The 21,431-nt window shown below is 51.9% G+C and overlaps 1 protein-coding gene across 1 annotated transcript; it reads right to left on the bottom strand.

The window, feature by feature from the left end:
- Positions 1 to 670: 670 nt before the first annotated feature.
- LOC140397982 (uncharacterized) lies at positions 671 to 17,937 on the bottom strand. Its single transcript, XM_072486227.1, has 2 exons — positions 17,787 to 17,937; positions 671 to 1,423 (listed from the first exon to the last, which is right to left on the bottom strand). Exons 1-2 carry the CDS (start codon positions 17,888 to 17,890, stop codon positions 763 to 765), a joined length of 765 nt encoding a protein of 254 aa, XP_072342328.1. The 5' UTR covers positions 17,891 to 17,937; the 3' UTR covers positions 671 to 762.
- Positions 17,938 to 21,431: the final 3,494 nt, after the last annotated feature.

The raw sequence follows: 21,431 nt of genomic DNA, 5'->3' as shown, positions 1-21,431 counted from the left end.
ATTTATTTATGTTAAAGGTGCTATATCAATGTACGTTGTTGCTAACATTATATTTGAGAGATTATTGCAGGAACAAGGGGCAACATTGCAGCACAAAAACGTTGTGTGCGATGACTTCTATATGAGTGCTTGCTTTAACCCCACTTGGTCTGAAACTCCACAAAACTATTCAGTCTAGGCAGAGCAGAATTCTCCTGGACCCTCTGGCACTCCGTTTAAATGAAGGTGAATAATTAAGGTATATATGGATAAACTTCCAGAAAGTGCCCGAGCGGTGTAAACCCTTTACAGCTAGGAGAACGTAATGAATAGAAAAGTAAGCAAATGATTTGCTGACATGTGCTCCCCATGGGTGAAACTCCACACTTGGGTATGGGCGATGGAAGGAAAACGAACTCCGAGTTTCAGAGCTTATTCAACTTTTCAAAAATAGCTGTCTTTTTGCTTGACCTTTGCCTCTGTACTGGGGACGCCTCATAAACCTAGTTTAGTCTCAACTACTGAATATGCTTTTGAGCAATACTGAAAAGAAAGATACGTTGATAATATTTGTAATTAATTCTCAGGATGTACGCATAACCAACGACGCCAACAATCATTAGCCATCCCCAATTGCTCTTCAGAATCTCATGATGGTGAACAGTTTGAACAGGATCCAAAGAAGAGGCCATTGAGCAATAAACATTTATTCAATTATCTTTACATCCTGGTAATATGTGATGTAATACTGATCATTCGCTGAAAAAGGCGGTAATATCTGGCTCAGCATTTCTGTTTGCTTTGACCCAGTAACTCTGCATTCTCAATCAGCAAGGTGCTGGGATCAGATTCCCTACCTTCCTGTGGTGGAGCTTTAGGGAGAAACTTGCTGTTGTGATCCCCAGACTCTTGGCACTCCTGAGGATCAGCCACTGTGCCCAAAACCTGGTACTGATTCATGCTGGAGAATGGATTTAAGGGGTGCCTCTTCCAATGCTTCCCACTGTGTGTCGGTGACCAACTGAGGGGGGGCAATGGCTTTGGGCTTTTCCCAGAATGATTTGTGTTGGGCCTAAAACCGTCGGGGTGGCAGTTGGAGCTCTCAAGGCAGTTCTTATTGGCAGGCTCCCTCTTCTTTGTATCTTTGAACTGATGGTCTATCTGCTGTGTGCGTCGTGCCTCAGTGTTCACAGCTGAATAGATGTTTTGGGGATCTTGCTGGCTATGCCAGTTGATGAAATATTCCGTCTGGCACTGTGGGCACTTCAAGCTGATGTTGTCCTCCTGGTCTTTCTCAATGAAGCAGGTCTCGCACACAATGTGCTCACACGGCAACAGGTATTGATTGATGTGAGACTTTGCACAACCAACGCAGATCGGCATCTGGAGGGCAGTTAATTTGGTCTCTCTCAACTTGTCTACAAGCTTCAAGTAATCATTGGAGCTGCAAGAAAGAAGACTTGGATTAAAAGGAACTCAAAGCACACACTCACCAAAAATAGGACTATTATTTTTTTCTTAGGACTCTGATTATTTATCATTGACTGAGATAAAGAATGGCCTCGTGCGGCAGCACGGTGGCGCAGTGGGTTAGCCCTGCTGCCTCACGGCGCCGAGGTCCCAGGTTCAATCCCGGCTCTGGGTCACTGTCCGTGTGGAGTTTGCACATTCTCCCCGTGTTTGCGTGGGTTTCGCCCCCACAACCCAAAGATGTGCAGGCTAGGTGGATTGAGCACACTAAATTGCCCCTTAATTGGAAAAAATGAATTGGGTAATCTAAATTTAAAAAAAAAAGAATGGCCTCCTGCTATCATGCCTGCATTTTCCATTCAGGAGACAGCATAGCTGAGCTCAAAGGGAACCTCGCTGCTGGGGTCTGTGGGGTAGTGTGCGGGTTGTTGTTCCACTCCACTTCTCTTTCAGATATGAGGCTCATATAGTGTCCCTGACATTGACCTGGATGGGAGCTACTATCTCAGTACAGATGAGGGAATCCTGGTACCTCCAGGCCCTGCATTGTTTGGTTCCAAGCCAACAGAAACATCCTCATTAAATACGTGAACATTCTAAATATTGAATGTATTCAGATGATTGCTGGGGCAATGGTTTCTCTTCCCACCCCTATACTGTTACTCGGAGAGTCTCCAAAGTTCCTTCCTTGACCCCCCCACTACTTTCTCAGTTACTTCATAGTTCCGAAGTCCCAGGTTCGATTCCCGGCTTGGGTCACTGTCTGTGTGGAGTCTGCACGTTCTCCCCGTGTCTGCGTGGGTTTCCTTCGGGTGCTCCGGTTTCCTCCCACAGTCCAAAGATGTGCGGGTTAGGTGGATTGGCCACGCTAAATTGCCCTTAGTGTCCAAAAAGGTTAGATGGGGTTCCTGGGTTATGGGGTGGAGGTGTGGGCTTAGGTAAGGTGATCTTTCCATGGGCCGGTGCAGACTCGATGGGCCGAATGCCCTCTTTCTGCACTGTAAATTTTATGTCTATGTCATCTGCATCTCAGCATTTCATATGTCTTATTCCCTTTTCATAATCCCTTATTGTTACAAGTAGGCTTCAGTGAAGTTACTGTGAAAAGCTCCTAGTCGCCATATTCCAGCGTCTGTTTGGGGAGGCCGGTATGGGAATTGAACCCGCGCTGCTGCCTTGTTCTGCATTACAAACCAGTTATTTAGTCCACTGTGCTAAACCAGCCCGCTATGCAAATACTCCCAGTTTTACATCACCACCGTCCTCTTGATCCCTTCATTACCTCTTTCAGGACCTACTGTCCTTCTGACATTCAATCTTGGATGAGCCACAGTATTATTTAGTTAAACATTGGGAAGACTGGTGCCATCATCTTCTACCCCTGTCATCGACTCTGCCTGGGAATTCTATCCCCAACACCAACAACAAACTGTTCACTAAAGGTCCTAATTGACCTGGAACTGACCTCCCTATCCTGTACGCTCTTCAGCAGAAAGACCATCTACCTCCACCTCCATTACACCAACAACTATCTCTGCTCCTACATTGGTTGATTTGCTGCAGGAAGGATCATCCACCACTTTGTCACCTCCAATATCTGTTTCAATGTTAATTGAAAAACATCCTATTCTCCAACCTGTGAAATCTCCAATTCCTCATTGTCCATATCCTAACTCAAGCTGAGCCATTACCACTACCCCCCCCCCCCCCAAACATTTTCTTATAGACACTCATGGCTCCCAGTCTCCAAAAGTGTGAACCATGAAATTCTCAATCTATGTTCAAATCATTTAGACGCCTCATTCTTCGCTATCTCTGTAAATTCGACCTATCCTACAGCTCCACCTTCACTGAACTCCTCCGCCCTGATTCTTCAATTCCTCAGATGCCTTGGTCCGAAGCTCTTGAAATTACTCACTACAACTTTCTCCCTCGCCACCTCCCCTCCTCCTTCTTCAAGATCCTTCAGTCCCCTCTCCTAGTGTCTCCATCCTTGACTTGGTGTCCATTTTGTTGATCGGCCCTCTGTGAAGCAGCTTGGTATGGCTTTCTCCACTAAAGCTGCTATTTAAATGCAAATGTTATTGGACGCGATTCTTCAGAAAGATTTCTAAGTGTTGTAGAAAGCGGGAACTGCCGCGAGCTTTCCAGCGCACAGACCAGCGAGGCCGCCGAGGCTATTCAACGTTAATTGGTTCACTTAACGAGACCCCAGGGCTCAAATGAAGGCTCGCCAGCCAATTCGCAGGAGCCGCGCTCGCCAGCCTCCCACTAACAAGGTTCAGCAGCACTTGAGCAGCACTAGTGAAGGCAGCTCCAGTCAACTTGCAACAATGGTGCCGAGGAGACCAGCTCCAAGATTCAGGGATGTAGACCTGGGGAGGTTCCTAGATGCAGTGGAGGCCAGGAGAGATGTTCTGTTCCCCCGAAGTCCTTGGAGAGTGAGCAACAAGACAGCCAGTGGCTGTAAGCTGCGGGAGCGTGAGAAGGAGGACTGGACTCCACTGCCAAAAAATGTCAACGACCCACACCGGGCAGCACCAGTGAGTCGACACCAATATCCCTCCCCCCCCCCTCCCCAAGACCTTCCACCTCCCCCCCCCACCACGTGAGAATTCACCCCGGCCCCAGCTCTCCATGCGGTCCCCAATCCTTCCTTCATCCCACCCTCCCTTCAACCTCCCCCAACTCTTCATTCTCACGGTCACACCCACCACTGTGAACCACGCATGTGGCAAACTACACCCTCTCACTGTTTCTGCAGGAAAAGCCTCCCACAATCCTGGGAGAGGGCCCACACTGGTGGCGGGGTGCCAGACTTGAGAATCCTCACCTCCTTCGAGGAGCGGGCCCTGGAGGTGACCGGGGTGGCCGAGGACAGGGAGGTCACCCACACGGAGGCTGGCGGATGCCGCTGAGGTGAGGAACCACCGGGCTCCACCCGGAGGACCTGTCAAACGTGAGTTGTTGTTGCCTTCCTGACTGACCCATCCCTCCTCCCACTGACCACATGTCCATTCTCCCACAGGTCCTCCAGCTGACGGCGCCGGTCCATCCCAGGTGACACCGCCTCCAGCCTCCCACGCGACCACCTCAGAGGGAAGCCCCGAGGAAGACACGATCACAGCTGTCACCCCGCCTTCACCAGCGCAGATACGCGCACCTCGGTGGGAAATGTTAGTGGTCAGGCTTGTGGTGCACAATCTGGGGAGCACCACACTGCTGCTTCTGCACATCAGGTGGAGGCAGAAACCCTAAGCGGAGGGCAGCACGGTGGCACAGTGGTTAGCACTGCTGCCTCACAGCACCGAGGTCCCAGGTTCGATCCGGGCTCTGGGTCACTGTCCGTGTGGAGTTTGCACATTCTCGCTGTGTTTGCGTGGGTTTCGCCCCCACAACACAAAAGATGAGCAGGTTAGGTGGATTGGCCACGCTAAATTGCCCCTTAATTGGAAAAATGAATTGGGTGCTCTACATTTATTTTAGGAAAAAGAAGAAACCTCCAGGCGGGACAGCAGTTGGATCTGCTGGATCTCACTTTTCAAAAGGAGGACTAACTGGTGCCAGCGTGAGAACTTGCTGGGGAAGCCGGTGAATGACAGGAAGCCACTGGTCTGGGGTAGCTCTCATTAATGTACGGAAATGGGGCTTAAGTGGTGATAATTGGTTTCTCGCCACGCTACGGCAAGATTCCGATTTCGCCTACGCGCTATTCCCGCTATTCGCTGGCCTCGTTACGCTTGAGCACGTGTGTAACAAGGCCGGACGGTCGAGCCCAGTGTTTTCGGCTGCCTAATTTGGTAAAAAGTTTTCACCTGTTTAACATCGAGGAGGAGCGAGAATGCCGACGTTTAGGGATGACATTTTAGAGAAGACATGACCACAAATGGTGAAATCGGGGAAATGCATCAAAGCAGTTATTTTTAAAAATAAACTGTACCGATTCCATTCTGATATCACTGCAGCAGACATTGCCCACTACTGCTGGCCAAAGCCTTTGAAAACCTTTCCATTGCAGAACACTAGGTAGAAGGGACAAGGCTCATAACAATACTGTGGAGGGAAAGAGACAAAATTGATCTGGAAGTCATGATTCGGTGAAACCCAAAGTCTCTGGTGGGGGGGGGGGTTAATTTCAAAGCTTTGGAAATTGCGGGAGGAATTGCATTTATGTAGCTCCTTTAACGGCCTCAGGATGCCCACAAGCCCTTTAGCCAAAATTTCCCCCCACCCCACTGTTGGAAGTGCTGCACCAGCCTTTGCATTCAAGGGATCATACTCCGCCAGTTCCACCAACTCCAGCATACTGCCACCACCAACCACATCTTCCCTTCATTCCCCCTGTCAGCATTCTACAGGGACTGTTCCCTCCAGGATACTCTGGTCCACTCCTCCATTACCTCCAACACATCATCCTCTTCTTAAGGTACCTTTCCATGCAATCATAGAAGGTGCAAAACCTACCCCTTTATCTCCTCCCACCTCACCATTCAAGATCCTAAACACTCTTTTCAAGTGAGACAGCACTCCACGTGCACCTCCTTCAACCTGGTCGATTGCATGCACCGCTCCCAATGCGGTCTACTCTACATTGGAGAGACTAAAGGAAGACTGGGTAACCGCTTTGCAGAACACCTTCGGTCGATCCGCAAGCAGGACCCAAGGTTTCCTGTCACTTGCCATTTCACCTCACCATCTGATGCACTATCAATTACGACGAGACGAGAGCAGAGAGTAATCGACGCGTTATTACACAGAGATGTATGGCCTCCTACAGCTGCTGCTAAAATGGCTGCAGTTCAGAGAGCACACACATTTATACTCCGCCTACTGGGCGGAGCCAGCAGGCAGGGATCTACCCCCATACCTGTAGTACAGGGGCCTTACTGTAATACCCTCGTATGCATTGCAGTATATACAATATAATACAACAGTGGTGATTACCACATTCACCCCCTGTTAAAAATGAGTCCAGTGGGGGTGGTGGAAAACTATTTACATACAGGTTGTCATTAAAATTTCAGAGAAGGTTACAAATTTAGACGGTCGGGCGCCTTGATCCGTCGTTGAGAATGCCGCAGTGCTGGTGGCGAGTCAGGCGTCGGCTCGGTCGTCGGTGACTCCGGGAGCGTGTCGAAATCCTCTTCATCCCTAGGTGGGACCAAGGGGAGGACGGATTGTCCTGGAGCGGGGACTGTGGTGGGGTGCGCTGGGGGAAGGGAGAGTGGCGCCAGGGCAGAGGGAGCGGTGTGTGGGGACCCAGCTGGTGCCAGGTCCCTGAGGCAGACTGTGTCTTGGCGGCCGTCGGGCTACGCTACGTAGGCGTACTGCGGGTTTGCGTGGAATAGCTGTACCCTCTCAGCAAACGAGTCCGCCTTGAGGAGCCGCACGTGCTTGCGGAGGAGAACGGGTCCTGGAGCTGCCAGCCACGTTGGGAGCGAAACCCCAGAGGTGGACTTCCTGGGGAAGGCAAAGAGACGCTCATGGGGGGTTTCATTAGTCGCCGTGCACAGGAGCGACCGAATGGAGTGAAGTGTGTTGGGGAGGACCTCCTGCCAGCGGGAGGCCGGGAGATTTCTGGACCGTAGGGCCAGCTGGACGGCCTCCCAGACCGTCCCATTCTCCTGCTCCACCTGCTCGTTTCCCCGGGGGTTGTAGCTGGTCATCCTGCTCGAGGCAATGCCCCTGTTGAACAGGTACTGGCGCAGCTCCTCGCTCATAAATAAGGATCCCTGGTCGCTGAGGACGTAGGCGGGGAAACCGAACAGAGCGAAGATGTGTTGAGGGCTTTGATGACGGTGGCAGACGTCATATTGGGGCATGGGATGGCGAAGGGGAACCTGGAATATTCGTCAACCACATTGAGAAAATACATGTTGCGGTCGGTTGAGGGGAGGGGCCCTTTGAAGTCCACGCTGAGGTGTTCAGACAGGCAGGCGGCCTTCACCAGGCGCGCACGGTCTGGCGGGTAGAAGTGCGGTTTACACTACACGCAGAGCTGGCAGTCTCTGGTGATAAAAGAGGGTGACCCCTGGGTGACAGAGATCGTCGTGCAGGGTCCGGAGTCGGTTCACTTGTGCGCTGGCACATGTACCTCGGGACAGGGCATCGGGGGGTGTCATAATATCCACTCATGTATATTATGAGATGCAGACAGGCAGTGATTGACCCACAGGATAACCAATGAACACACACGACATATAACAACCAATCGCCAGACAGGATACCACCACTATAAAGCACACAGGGCATTAAGACTCTCCCTCTCTCTACAGTGTCACGATATTCAAGTGAACATCACAGCACATACGCACATACATAATGATAGACAGAGCAACGGACCAATTAGCACACATAACACGCCAGCCAATCACAGACAAGAGCATACACAGTACAAAACAAGAAACACAACACTTCCTGGGCAGTCCATCAGGAGACGGCACAGGGCAGGGACCTCAAAGCCAGACACTCACACAGTCACCGCGTGCTGAGTACCAAGTTTGTTATATAAATAGTTTAAAGGAATAAAACTGCGTTGTACCAATTGCAACCGTGTTGTTTCATCTGTATCTCAGAGCACCCAACACTCCATGGTACCAGAAGTGAATCAAAACCTACCCACAAATCTGCCATCCTGCGCCATGGACACCGTCAACACACACCAGCCGTTGCAAGTCGCTGGAAACCTTGGCATAAATTGGACGCTGTTCAAGCAACGTTTCGAACTCTTTATGGAAGCCAACGAAAAACAGGGCGCCTCGGACAAAAGGAAGATCGCCATCCTACTCACTACCGCAGGTCAGCACGCCATCCATGTATACAACTCCCTGGTGTTCGCGGAAGGCGAGGACAAATCTAAATATGGCACGGTCCTCCTCAAGCTCGACCAACACTTCAACGTTGAGGTCAACGAGAGCTTTGAGAGGTATGATTTCCAGCAGCGCCTGCAAGGTAAGGATGAGCTCTTTCAGTCATTCCTTACGCATCTCCGCATACTCGCGCAGTCCTGCGGTTACGACACCACCTCAGAGTCCATGATCCAGGACCAGATCGTTTTTGGGGTTGCCTCCGGCAGCCTACGCCAGCAGCTTCTAAAAATAAAAGGCCTGACCTTAGCATCTGCAGTTGAAGCCTGTGTCCTGCACGAGAACGCGACTAGTCGCTATGCCCAATTTCAGGCGACCGAATCGGCGCGGAGGGGGTCCTAGGCGACCGGATCAGCGAGCCAGGTGCCCCACAAGGCCGAACGGGTCCAGGCGATCGAGTTTCTCCCGACCCGTGGCCCGGACGAGGGCGGCCGTTTCGTGCACTTTTCGAGACTTCCCGCGCTTGTGCGCGCCAAAACCTACGGCAACAATGAGGGCCGTGATGCGCAGGCGCGCTTGACGCAAAACCGAACTGCGCACGCGCAGTGGCGTAACGAACGCCATGACGTCACGGCGTGCAGCAACTGTGGAGCTGCACATTTAAAAGGGCAATGTCCCACAAAAACCCGACAATGCCTACGCTGTAGCAAGGTGGGCCACTACGCTGCTTACTGTCGAGCAGCTCAACCTGTTGATCTTCCGCATCTCCGACAACCTCGCCGGAACGTGCGGACCATTCAGCCTCCACATTACGACATCCAAACCGATGACCAAGATGCCTTCCGGGTTGCGGTCATTGATGGGAACTGGGTCAACACAATCAATCCGGGTGATGACTGGTGTGCCACCCTGACGGTCAACCGATCGCCGATCACTTTTCACCTGGCCTCCGCCAACCTCATACCATGTTCCGCCTTCTACGCCATGAAGATCAGACCACCAATCCGGCCGGCCCGGTGCAGGATGGTCGACTACAACGGGAACGTTATCCCAGCTATGGGATCCTGCCAGCTCCAGGTGACACACAGCACACACACGGCCACACTCTCGTTCAAGATAGTCGGCTCATCGAAGGACTCCCTGCTGGGCGCACAGGCATGCAAGGCTCTCCACCTCGTGCAATGGGTCCACTCTCTCTCTCCAGACAGCACATTTGACTTCCCGGATGCAGAGTTCAACGCACAGCTCCAATCGCTCCTCGCCCACAACCAGGAGGCATTCGAGGGCATGGGAACACTGCCATACACCTACCGAATTTGCCTCAAACCGGATGCCATCCCGGTCATTCACGCACCTCGCAGGGTTCCTCCGCCACTTAAAGACCGCCTCAAGCAGCAGCTGCAGCATCTCCAGGACCAAGGGGTCCTATCCAGGTTCACGGAGCCCATGCTGTGGGTCAGCTCCATGGTGTGTGTCAAGAAGCCCTCCGGCGAGCTCCGCATCTGTATTGACCCCAGAGACCTCAATAATAATATCATGAGGGAACATTATCCCATACCCAAACGGGAGGAGATCACCAGTGAAATGGCCCAGGCGAAAATATTTACGAAACTGGATGCTTCTAAGGGGTTTTGGCAGATCCAACTCGATCCCTCCAGCCGAAAGCTATGCACCTTCAACACCCCTTTCGGCAGGTTCTGCTACAACCGGATGCCATTCGGCATCATCTCGGCATCGAGGTCTTTCATAGGATCATGGAGCAGATGATGGATGGCATCGAAGGGGTGCGCGTATATGTGGACGACGTCATCATCTGGTCCACCACACCACAGGAGCACATATATCGTCTCCAATGCGTTTTTGCCCGCATACGGGAAAACGGCCTGCGCCTCAACCGAGCCAAGTGTTCCTTTGGCCAAACCGAGCTGAAGTTCCTGGGGGACCTTATTTCCCGGTCACGGGTCCGTCCGGTTGCAGACAAGGTGAGCGCCATCACAGCCATGCCGCAGCCGGCCGACAAGAAAGCAGTGCTACGCTTCCTTGACATGGTCAACTTCCTGGGGAAGTTCATTCCCAACCTTTCCTCCCACACGAAGTCTCTGCGCCACCTCGTCAAAAAGTCCACAGAGTTCCAGTGGCAACACACACACCAGCTGGAATGGGAGGAGCTCAAACTCAGACTCACCACTGCACCGGTATTGGCGTTCTTTGACACGGCTCGTGCCACCAAAATCTCGACTAATGCCAGCCAATCCGGCATTGGAGCAATGCTCCTGCAGCAGGATGACACGGCGTCATGGGCCCCAGTTGCCTATGCATCGCGAGCCATGACCCCCACAGAGCAGCGCTACGCGCAGATCGAAAAGGAGTGCCTGGGCTTGCTAACCGGTTTAGACAAGTTCCACGATTACTTATATGGTCTTCCCCGGTTCACTGTCGAAATTGACCACCGCCCCCTGGTCAGTATGATAAACAAGGACCTGAACGAGATGACCCCTCGCCTCCAGCGCATCCTACTTAAACTCAGGAGGTACGACTTCCAGCTGGTCTACACTCCAGGGAAGGACCTCATCGTTGCGGATGCCCTATTCCAGAGCAGTGAGCACGCCTCCAGATGCAGAGGGGTTCGTATGTCAGGTCGAGGCACAGGTGGCTTTCACATCAGCAAATCTGCCAGCTGACGACTCCAGTCTGGCCCGTATTCAGCGAGAGACTGCGGCCGTCCCCCTTCAACAGCGTGTGATGCGCCACATGACGGGAGGGTGGCTCAAAGGGCAGTGCCCGCAGTTCTACAATGTCCGAGACGACCTGGCAGTCATTGATGGCGTCCTTCTGAAGCTGGACCGGATTGTGATTCCGCACAGCATGCGCAAGCTGGTTCTCGACCAACTACACGAAGGCCACTTGGGGGTTGAGAAGTGCAGACGGAGGGCCCGAGAGGCGGTATACTGGCCGGGCATCAGTGACGATATTGCCAACATGGTGCTCAACTGTACAACCTGCCAAAGGTTTCAGCCGGCGCAACCTCCTGAAATGCTTTTGCCCCATGAGCTGGTGACGTCCCCCTGGGCGAAGGTGGGTGTGGACCTGTTTCACGCGCTCGGCAGGGACTATGTCATCATAGTTGACTACTTCTCCAACAACCCAGAAGTCATACGCCTGCACGATTTGACGTCGTCTGCTGTCATCAGGGCCTGCAAAGACACCTTTGCTCGCCACGGCATTCCGATGACTGTCATGGGCCCTGTTTCGCCAGCCAGGAATGGTCATTGTTTGCGGCTTCGTATGGCTTCACACACGTGATGTCCAGCCCTCTACACCCCCAGTCAAATGAAAAGGCGGAGAAGGGCGTTCACATTGCCAAGCGGCTCCTCTGCAAGGCTGCTGCTGCCGGGTCGGACTTCTACCTAGCCCTGCAGGCCTTTCGCTCGGCCCCACTAGCCACTGGTCTCTCATCAGCACAGCTGCTGATGGGTCGCGCCCTCAGGACCACTGTGCCTTCCATCCTGGCAACAACAATAGACCATGCTCTGGTACTGCATAGGATGCAACTGCAGCGCGGTCGCCAGTTGACACGCGGGCAACTGATCCTGCCCTGGTCCCTGGAGACGACGTCCGCATCCACCTACCAGAAGGTGGCTGGTCAGCACCTGCCGAAGTTCTCTGACGCATGGCTCCCCGCTCGTTCCTGGTACGCATGCCTGATAGACCCGTGCGTAGGCGCAATTGCCGGGCTCTTCGCCTACTTCCACGCCGTGTCCTCCTGTGGTTCATGATAGCGACTTCGTGGAGCTGCCTGCTACCATGCCCCTTCCGTCGCCGCCCGTGGCCAGGCCCGCACCTCAGCCGGTGGTTCCTGACCCACCCTTGAGGCGGTCAACCCGAATTTGTCGCCCACCTACTAGACTGGACTTATGAGACTGTTTACACGTTGAACTCATGCAACCACTGTTTTACCATGTCTATGTTCTTCTCGTTACAGGCATTCGTTTTATCGTTCCACATTTCCACGTTTTTTTTAATGGTATAACCTCGTTAGTATTTCACACCCGACATCGCCCCTTGTATATAGTTAAGCCCCATGTACATGCTGTAACTATTACACACACACACATTTAGCTGCACTCAGTACACATCTCTATTTATAACCACGTAGGCACATAATCTTGCAAAAAAGGGGGGATGTCATGATATTCAAGTGAACATCACAGCACATACACACATACATAATGATAGACAGAGCAACGGACCAATTAGCACACATAACATGACAGCCAATCACAGACAAGAACATACACAGTACAAAACAAGAAACACAACACTTCCTGGGCAGTCCATCAGGAGACGGCACAGGGCAAGGATCTCAAAGCCAGACACTCACACAGTCACCACATGCTGAGTACCAAGTTTGTTATATAAATAGTTTAAAGGAATAAAACTGTGTTGTACCAATCGCAACCGTGTTGGTTCATCTGTATCTCAGAGCACCCAACACTTCACTTCATACAGGACAAAGCAACTGAGATTGGAAGAGTGCACAAGCCAGTGAGCACTATCACCAAGAGATAGAGAGTTAGTCTGGTCAAGCCAGTAGGAGGTTATCAGTTAGATTGATAGAGTGTCAATTCACAGCAGACTATGTACAGCAATCAGGAAGTTCAATAAAATAGTGTTGGACCATCTCCGGTGTCAGAAGCGTGTTTCTAGTTTCACTGCAACCAGTTGCAGTTAACGTTGAACCAACTTACTTAACACATCATGGTACCAGAGAGCTATTAATTCTAATGTACCTACCTCGAGTGCATCTGCAACGACCAGCAAGCAACCATCCAGCGGCATGGAAAACCTCCAGCCTCCTTCGCAACTCCGGATCTCCGGCAACCTCAGTGCCAACTGGAAAGTCTTCAAACAGAAATTCCTCCTGTACATCGAGGCCTCCGACCTCGAGGCAGCATCAGATGCCAGAAAGATCGCGCTGTTCCTGTCGACTGCGGGGGATCAAGCCATCCACATCTATAACTTGCTTACGTTTGCCGATGGCGAAGACAAGACAAAGTTCAAGACAGTTCTGCTGAAATTCGACAGCCACTGCGACATTGAGGTGAATGAGCGCTTTGAACGGTACATCTTCCAACAGAGGCTTCAGGGTAAGGATGAACCTTTTCAGTCCTTCTTGACCCATCTCCGCATCCTATCGCGGTCATGTAATTATGACTTGACGACTGATTCCATGATCCGGGATCAGATCGTTTTCGGGGTCCAGTCCAACTCCCTGCGGGAGCAGCTCCTCAAAATCAAACAGTTGACCCTCTCTGTCGCCATCGAAACGTGCGTTGTCCATGAGCATGCCAGAAATCGCTACTCCCGCATCAGGGCGGCAGAAACTGCAAAACTGGCCTCCCACGAGTCAGAAAGGATGCAGGCCATAGCAGAAATGCAAGGCCTGAGCACCGAGGAGAGTGGCCGTTTTGCGCGCTTTTCTCGGGTCCCCACACATGCGCGCCACGACTGGGTGGATGATGAGGCCGAAGACCGTGAGGCGCATGCGCGAAGGTCGGCCGGCCGCACTGCGCATGCGCGATGGCGCACGGAATGTGCTGACGTCAGCGTCATGATGTGTCCGAATTGTGGCTCCGCCCATTTAAAGCAGCAATGTCCAGCCAAAGGAAGGCGATGTCTACAGTGTGGAAAGCCTGGCCACTACGCGGCCTTCTGCAGGTCCGTTCCACCGAACAGCCAGCGATCCCAGCTGCAGCGCAGACATGTCCGCTGCGTACAACAAGGCATGCAGGTTTCTGATCCAGACTGCCCAACGGACCCCGATGCTGACTGCCTCGAGTCTCCAATTCGGGTGGGCATCATCACCACACGCGAGTTGGTCTCTACCGTGCCTGCGAACCGCCTTTCGATCCTCAGTGTGGACCTGACGACGAGTGATGTGCCGTCATCACAGTCAACCAGTCTCACATCCGATTTAAATTGGACACTGGCGCGTCTGCGAACCTCGTATCACAGTCGGACCTCGACAGCATCCAAGACCAAGCTAGCATTGTTCCACCAGCCTGCCAGTTCCTTGACTACAATGGTAATGCCATAGCTGCCAGTGGGTCGTGTCAGCTAGGTGTCTCTCACAAGGCAATCAAGGCGACGTTGAGATTCAAGATCGTCCGGCCTGACAAGGCATCCCTGCTCGGTGCTCGCGCATGCAAACTCCTAAATCTGGTACAGCGAGTTCATGCCATGTCCTCGACACCAGCAACGGCCTCGCCCAATGCGAATCTCCAGGCTGAGATAGACAACATTCTCACACAATACCACAGTGTTTTGATGGGATGGGCACGCTCCCATATCGCTACAAGATATTGCTCAAGCCGAATGCCACCCCAGTCATCCATGCACCACGCTGGGTGCCGGCTCCTCTCAAGGATTGTCTGAAAATGCAGCTACGAGAGCTCCAAGACCAGGGCATCATCTCAAAGGTCACGGAACCAAAAGACTGGGTCAGCTCCATGGTCTGTGTCAAGAAACCCTCTGGCGAACTCCGCATTTGCATTGATCCCAAAGACCTGAATCGGAACATCATGCGAGAGCATTACCCGATCCCAAAGCGTGAAGAATTGACCTGTGAGATGGCTCATGCCAAATTCTTTACCAAGCTGGACGCCTCCCGTGGCTTCTGGCAAATTCAGCTGGACAGGTCCAGTCGGAAGCTGTGCACTTTTAACACTCCGTTCGGCAGGTATTGCTACAACCGCATGCCTTTTGGTATCATCTCAGCTTCCGAAGTATTTCATCGCATAATGGAGCAAATGATGGAGGGCATTGAGGGGGTGCGAGTCTACGTGGACGACGCGATCATCTGGTGCACGACACCCGAAGATCACATTGCTCGCCTCAAACAGGTTTTCCAGAGGATTCATGAAAATGGCCTCCAGCTCAACAGGGCCAAATGCTCGTTTGGGCGGTCCGCTATCAAGTTTTTAGGTGACCACATTTCACAGCAAGGTGTACAACCTGACGCCGACAAGGTGCTGGCAATCAATGCCATGAAGACACCAGAGGACAAAAAGGCGGTCCTCCGCTTCCTCGGGATGGTAAATGTTCTCGGAAAATTCATTCCCAACATGGCATCCCACACCACGGCCCTCCGGCATCTCGTTAAAAAGTTGACAGTGTTCCAGTGGCTTCCTGCACATCAAGTGGAGTGGCTTGAGCTGAAGGCGAAGCTCACCACAGCCCCAGTACTGGCGTTCTTTGACCCAACCAAGGATACCAAGATATCCACAGACACAAGCCAGGACGGCATTGGGGCGGTGTTCCTCCAGCGAGACGATTCCTCGTCCTGGGCTCCAGTGGCATATGCCTCCAGCGCCATGACTCCGACCGAACAACGGTATGCCCAGATTGAAAAGGAGTGTCTGGGTCTCCTGACAGGAATAGTCAAGTTTCATGACTACATATACGGTCTGCCGAAGTTCACGGTGGAAACAGACCACAGGCCTTTAGTCCACATAATCCAGAAGAATTTAAATGACATGACACCTAGGCTGCAGTGAATTCTTCTTTGTCTCCGCCATTATGATTTCAAACTCCTCTCCACACTGGGCAAGGAGCTGATCGTCGCGGATGCCCTATCCCGATCCATCATCATACCATGTGAACCGGGCGACTTCATTCACCACATCGAGGCACAAGTGCAGTTGTGTGCCAGCAACCTCCCAGGCACTGATGAACGAGTTGTCCAGATATGCGAAGAAACTGCCAAAGATCCTCTACTGCAGCGCGTGATGCAACACCTTGCCCATGGCTGGCAAAAGGGGCAGTGCCCCCAGTTCTTCAACGTTAAGGACGAGTTAACGGTTGTCGAGAGGATCCTTCTTCAACTAGATAGAATCGTCATTCCCCAAAGCATGCAAGCCATGGTGCTCAGACAGATCCATGAGGGTCACCTTGGGGTCGAAAAATTTCGACGCAGGGCTCGGCAGGCAGTCTACTGGCTTGGCATCAGCCAGGACATTGCCAACACGGTCCTCAACTGCTCAACATGCCAGAAGTTTCAACCAGCTCAGCTCAAGGAAACACTGCAACAGCACGAGATTGTGACTTCTCCGTGGTCCAAGGTGGGGATAGACCTCTTTTACGCAAATGGGCGTGATTACGTGCTCTTGGTCGACTACTTCTCCAGCTACGAAAGTGTTGACCTCACGTCCAAGTCAGTGATTAAAGCCTGCAAAGAGACGTTTGCCAGGCACAGCATACCACTCACAGTAATGAGTGACAATGGCCCATGTTTCTACAGCCAAGAGTGGTCTGACTTTGCACGATCCTACCACTTCAGTCACATCACATCCAGTCCCCATTACCCGCAATCAAACGGGAAGGCCGAAAAAGGTGTCCATATTGTCAAGCGGTTGCTGTGCAAGGCTGCAGACTCAGCCTTGGACTTCAACCTGGCGCTGTTGGCATACAGGGTAACCCCTCTGTTGACTGGTTTGTCTCCGACGCAGCTGCTCATGAACCGCAACCTGAGGACTGTTCCAACCATCCATGTTCCAGGCCTTGACCGCCTTACGGTGCTGCAGATAGTGCAGCGATCCAGGGACCAGCAGAAGATCACGTATGATGCTCATGCCAAGGATCTACCTGCGCTGGCTCCAGACGCTGTTGTTCGCGTCCAGTTGCCTGAGGGAGGTTGGTCAACCCTAGCTATTGTCATTAGGCAGGCTGCCCCCAGGTCCTTCGTTGTCCAAATGGCTGATGGCTCCATTCTACAGTGCAACAGGGAGGCGCTACGTAAAGTTCCCTGCCCACCGCCTGGCCGTACTTCTCCGCATGTCATCATGCCTCCTCCGGACATCTCGCACCACGAGGCTACCGATTTGGCAGCGATCCCACCTCTCCATGAGACCACCGACGTAGCAGCAATCCCGCCTGTCCAGGTGCCGGCGTCACCCCCTCCACCTCTGAGGCGATCGACAAGAATTTGTCGCCCGCCACAAAGACTGAATCTGTCGACTTAAATCTTGTAAATTTAGTTCAGTTTGCTCTGTATCTGCACGATAGACACTCACCACTTGTGTACAATCATGGATTGTGGGCGGAAATCGGAGCATCCGAGGAAGCCACGCAGACATTGGGAGAATGTACAAACTCCACAGGCAGTCACCCAAGTCCGGAATTGAACCCGGGTCCCTGGCACTGTGAGGCAGCAGCGCTAATCACTGTGCCACCGTGCTGCCCCATGCTGGCTCCTCCTTTCTTAGAAAAGAGCACCAGGGCATTAATAGTGCTTGGAGGAGAGAGGGCACATATATCCTTTTTGTGGAATGTGGGTGAAACATATGCCTATCTTTCTCCTGCCTTTTTAGCTCATTTAAAGAAAAGGAGTCACACAGCTCGAATAGTTTTGTCAAAGGCGGACTGGAAAGTGAAGGGGTGAAGAGAACAGAATAATAGTCATGGATGGGAAATACAGATACTATTCTGGATAATTTCATGCTTCAACAATGAACTTTAACACACGTCACTCACTCCTCTTCGGCCTTGTTTTCTGAGAGCTTGCAGAGCCTAATGAAATAGAAGAGAATTCTCCTGATTAAGTTGCTCTTCTTTGATTGGCTCTCTGTTTGAACCATTTTGTTGAAATCTCTAACTTCCTAATCCCTGCCAACGTTAATCACATCTCCTCTTTATATTCTCGCCAAACAGTTGCAGCTTGTTACCAGGGCAACCTGTTACTGTGGTGTCACACTGCCACAAGAGGTGTCACATTCAGATAGTGTGAGAAGGGAGGTCTCGCTCATTTATATTCAGGCTTTTAGAGATTCATGAACTGAAACTTCACAACCGAAATCTTTCTAGACTGAGAAAATTTAAAAGATCTGTTGATAATTTCATACATTTGCAATGTAAGATTGTTTTCAGAAAATAAGTGAAACCAGATCTGGTCCACTTCCTGATTAATGTTCATCGTTGAGAACACACCTCAATCATCCTTCGGCAAGTGTTAATGAATTGGCTACCTTCAGTACTGATGGGCCAGGCGGAACAAAACCCAAGGCTTCTACTAATTGAGAAATATTTTAATATTTGAGTTGTTTTCATTGCAATTCCAACAAGAGGACTCGCTGATAGCGGCAAGTTAACAGACACTCAGAATGTGTGTTAGGTTTCCCATGAGATATATGTGAGGTCACAGACTGTCATAATGGGATTACTCAGCAGGTCCAACAGCCCCTGTTATGAGATTTGTGTCTTTGTCAGAACAGCCAGAGGTTCAGGAAATGCCCTTAACATTAACCTGCCATTTCTCTTTCAGACACTGGTGTGGCGAGGGGAACTTGGCATTTGAAATTGTGGGATGGTTTCAACTTGCCCAGCGGGGAGATGACAAGATTGGATTATCCGCCTGCTTTACACCATGCTCAATTTCCCCATAACTTTGAGAATTACAGGGGACTCAGAAGAGAGCTCCGTCTGGGCAGTGATCCCCTCCCGAATTGAAATTGTCCTCTTAACTTAAATTCATTATGTCATAGAACCATAGAATTCCTACATAGACCATAAGACATAGGAGCCGAATTAGGCCACTCGGCCCATCGAGTCTGCTCCGCCATTCAATCACGGCTGATATTTTTCTCATCCCCATTCTCCTGCCTTCTTCCCATAACCCCTGATCCCCTTATTAATCAAGAACCTATCTATCTCTGTCTTAAAGACACTCAGTGATTTGGCCTCCAAAACCTTCTGCGGCAAAGGGTTACAAAGATTCACCACCCTCTGGCTCAAGAAATTCCTCCTCATCTCTGTTTTAAAGAATCGTGCCTTTAGTCTGAGATTGTGTCCTCTGGTTCTAATTTTCCCTGCAAGTGGAAATATCCCCCCCCCCCGTAACAAAACAACGCAAATTCTCCCTGAGCAAGATAGATACATGGCAAGATGGTATATTTACATAGCTTTATACACTGGCTCTCGGCCATTCGTGCCAGTTTCCCCCACCCTCCATGTCCCAGGGTTGCTGCTGCTGCTGACTGACCTTCCTCTAACGCTCCGCGAGATATTCTAGGAACGGTTGCCACCGCCTGTAGAACCCTTGTGCAGATCCTCTCAAAGCGAACTTAATTCTCTCCAATTTTATGAACCCCGCCATGTCGTTTATCCAGGCCTCCAGGCTAGGGGGCTTCGCCTCCTTTCACAATAGCAAGACCCTTCGCCGGGCTACGAGGGACGCAAAGGTCAGAATGCCGGCCTCTTTCGCCTCCTGCACTCCCGGCTCACCCACTACTCCAAATATTGCTAGCCCCCAGCTTGGCTTGACCCGGACTTTCACCACCTGGGATATTACTCCCGCCACTCCTCTCCAGAACCCCTCCAATGCCGGGCATGACCAAAACATATGGACATGGTTCGCCGGGCCCCCTGAACATCTTTCACATCTATCCTCTACTCCAAAGAACCTACTCAGCCTCGCCCTCGTCAAATGCGCTCTGTGAACCACCTTAAATTGTATCAGACTGAGCCTGGCACACGAGGAGGAGGTATTAACCCTACCCAGGGCATCAGCCCATAGCCCTTCCTCAATCTCCTCCCCCAGCTCCTCCTCCCATTTACCTTTCAATTCTTCTACTAGCACTTCCCCCTCTTCTTTCATCTCTTGGTATATTTCCGACACCTTGTCCTCCCCGACCCATACCCCGAGATCGCCCTATCTTGAACTTCTTGTGCCGGGAGCAACGGAAATTCCCTCACCTGTTGCCTCACAAAAGCCCTCACCTGCATATACCTAAATGCGTTTCCCGGGGGTAACTCAAATTTCTCCTCCAGTGCCCCGAGGCTCGCAATGAACAGGTCCCCCATTCTTCTAATCCCCGCCCGATGCCAGCCTTGGAACCCCCCGTGCATCTTCCCCGGGACAAACCGGTGGTTACCCCTGATCGGGGACCACACCGATGCTCCCATTGCACCCCTGTGCCTTCTCCACTGGCCCCAGATCCTTAGCCTTGCTGCCACCACCGGGTCTGTGGTGTGTTTTGTCGGCGAGAGTGGCAGCGGTGCCGTTACCAACGCCCCCAGGCTCGTTCCTTTACAGGACGCCATCTCCATCCTCTTCCATGCCGCCCCCTCTCCCTCCATGACCCACTTGCGGATAATCGCCACGTTTGCTGCCCAATAGTAACTCTCTAGGTTTGGTAAAGCCAACCCTCCTCGGTCCCTGTTGCGTTCCAAAAACCCTCTTCTAACCCTCGGTGTCTTATTTGCCCACACATACCCCATAATACTCCTACCTACTTTCTTGAAAAAGCCCTTGGTGATCACGATGGGGAGGCACTGAAACACGAACAAAAACCTCGGAAGGACCACCATTTTGACCGACTGCACCCTACCCGCCAGCGAGAGCGGGAGCATGTCCCATCTTTTAAAATCCTCCTCCATTTGCTCCACCAACCTCGTCAAATTCAGTTTATGTAGGGCCCCCCAACTTCTGGCCACCTGTATCCCCAGATACCGAAAACTCCTCTCCGCCCTCCTCAGCGGTAGGTCCCCTATCCCTCTTTCTTTGTCCCCTGACTGTAATACAAAAAGCTCACTCTTCCCTACATTAAGCTTGTAGCCCGAGAACTCCCCAAACTCCTTCAGAGTCTGCATGACCTCCACCATCCCCTCTATTGGGTCCGCCATGTATAGCAGCAGGTCATCCGCGTATAGCGATACCCGATGCTCCTTTCCCCCGCGGACTATCCCCCTCCATTTCTTAGACTCCCTAAGTGACATGGCCAAGGGTTCGATCGCCAGTGCAAACAACAGGGGGGACAGGGGGCACCCCTGCCTCGTCCCTCGGTACAGCCGAAAATACTCCGACCTCCGTCGGTTCGTCACTACACTCGCCACCGGGGCGCTATAAAGGAGCTTAACCCATCTAATAAACCCTCCCCCGAACCCAAACCTGCGCAATACCTCCCAGAGGTACTCCCACTCTACTCGGTCAAAGGCTTTTTCCGTGTCCATAGCTGCCACTATCTCCGCCTCTCCCTCCTCCGATGTCATCATTATCACATTTAAGAGCCGCCGCACATTGGTATTTAACTGCCTGCCCTTTACAAATCCCGTCTGGTCCTCATGAATCACCCCCGGGACACAGTCCTCAATCCTCGTGGCCAGCACTTTTGCCAATAACTT

The sequence above is a fragment of the Scyliorhinus torazame genome, chromosome 21 (genome assembly GCF_047496885.1).
Source record: "Scyliorhinus torazame isolate Kashiwa2021f chromosome 21, sScyTor2.1, whole genome shotgun sequence".
NCBI classification, from domain to species: Eukaryota; Metazoa; Chordata; class Chondrichthyes; order Carcharhiniformes; family Scyliorhinidae; genus Scyliorhinus; species Scyliorhinus torazame.
This window is presented reverse-complemented; position numbering and strand designations above follow the sequence as displayed.

Coding starts and splice junctions, on each gene's coding strand:
- LOC140397982 (XM_072486227.1), bottom strand. CDS start 17,890: ATGGTTCAAACAGAGAGCCAATCAAAGAAGAGCAACTTAATCAGGAGA. Junction 1,424..17,786: donor GAAAACAAGGCCGAAGAGGA/GTGAGTGACGTG, acceptor TCTTTCTTGCAG/CTCCAATGATTACTTGAAGC.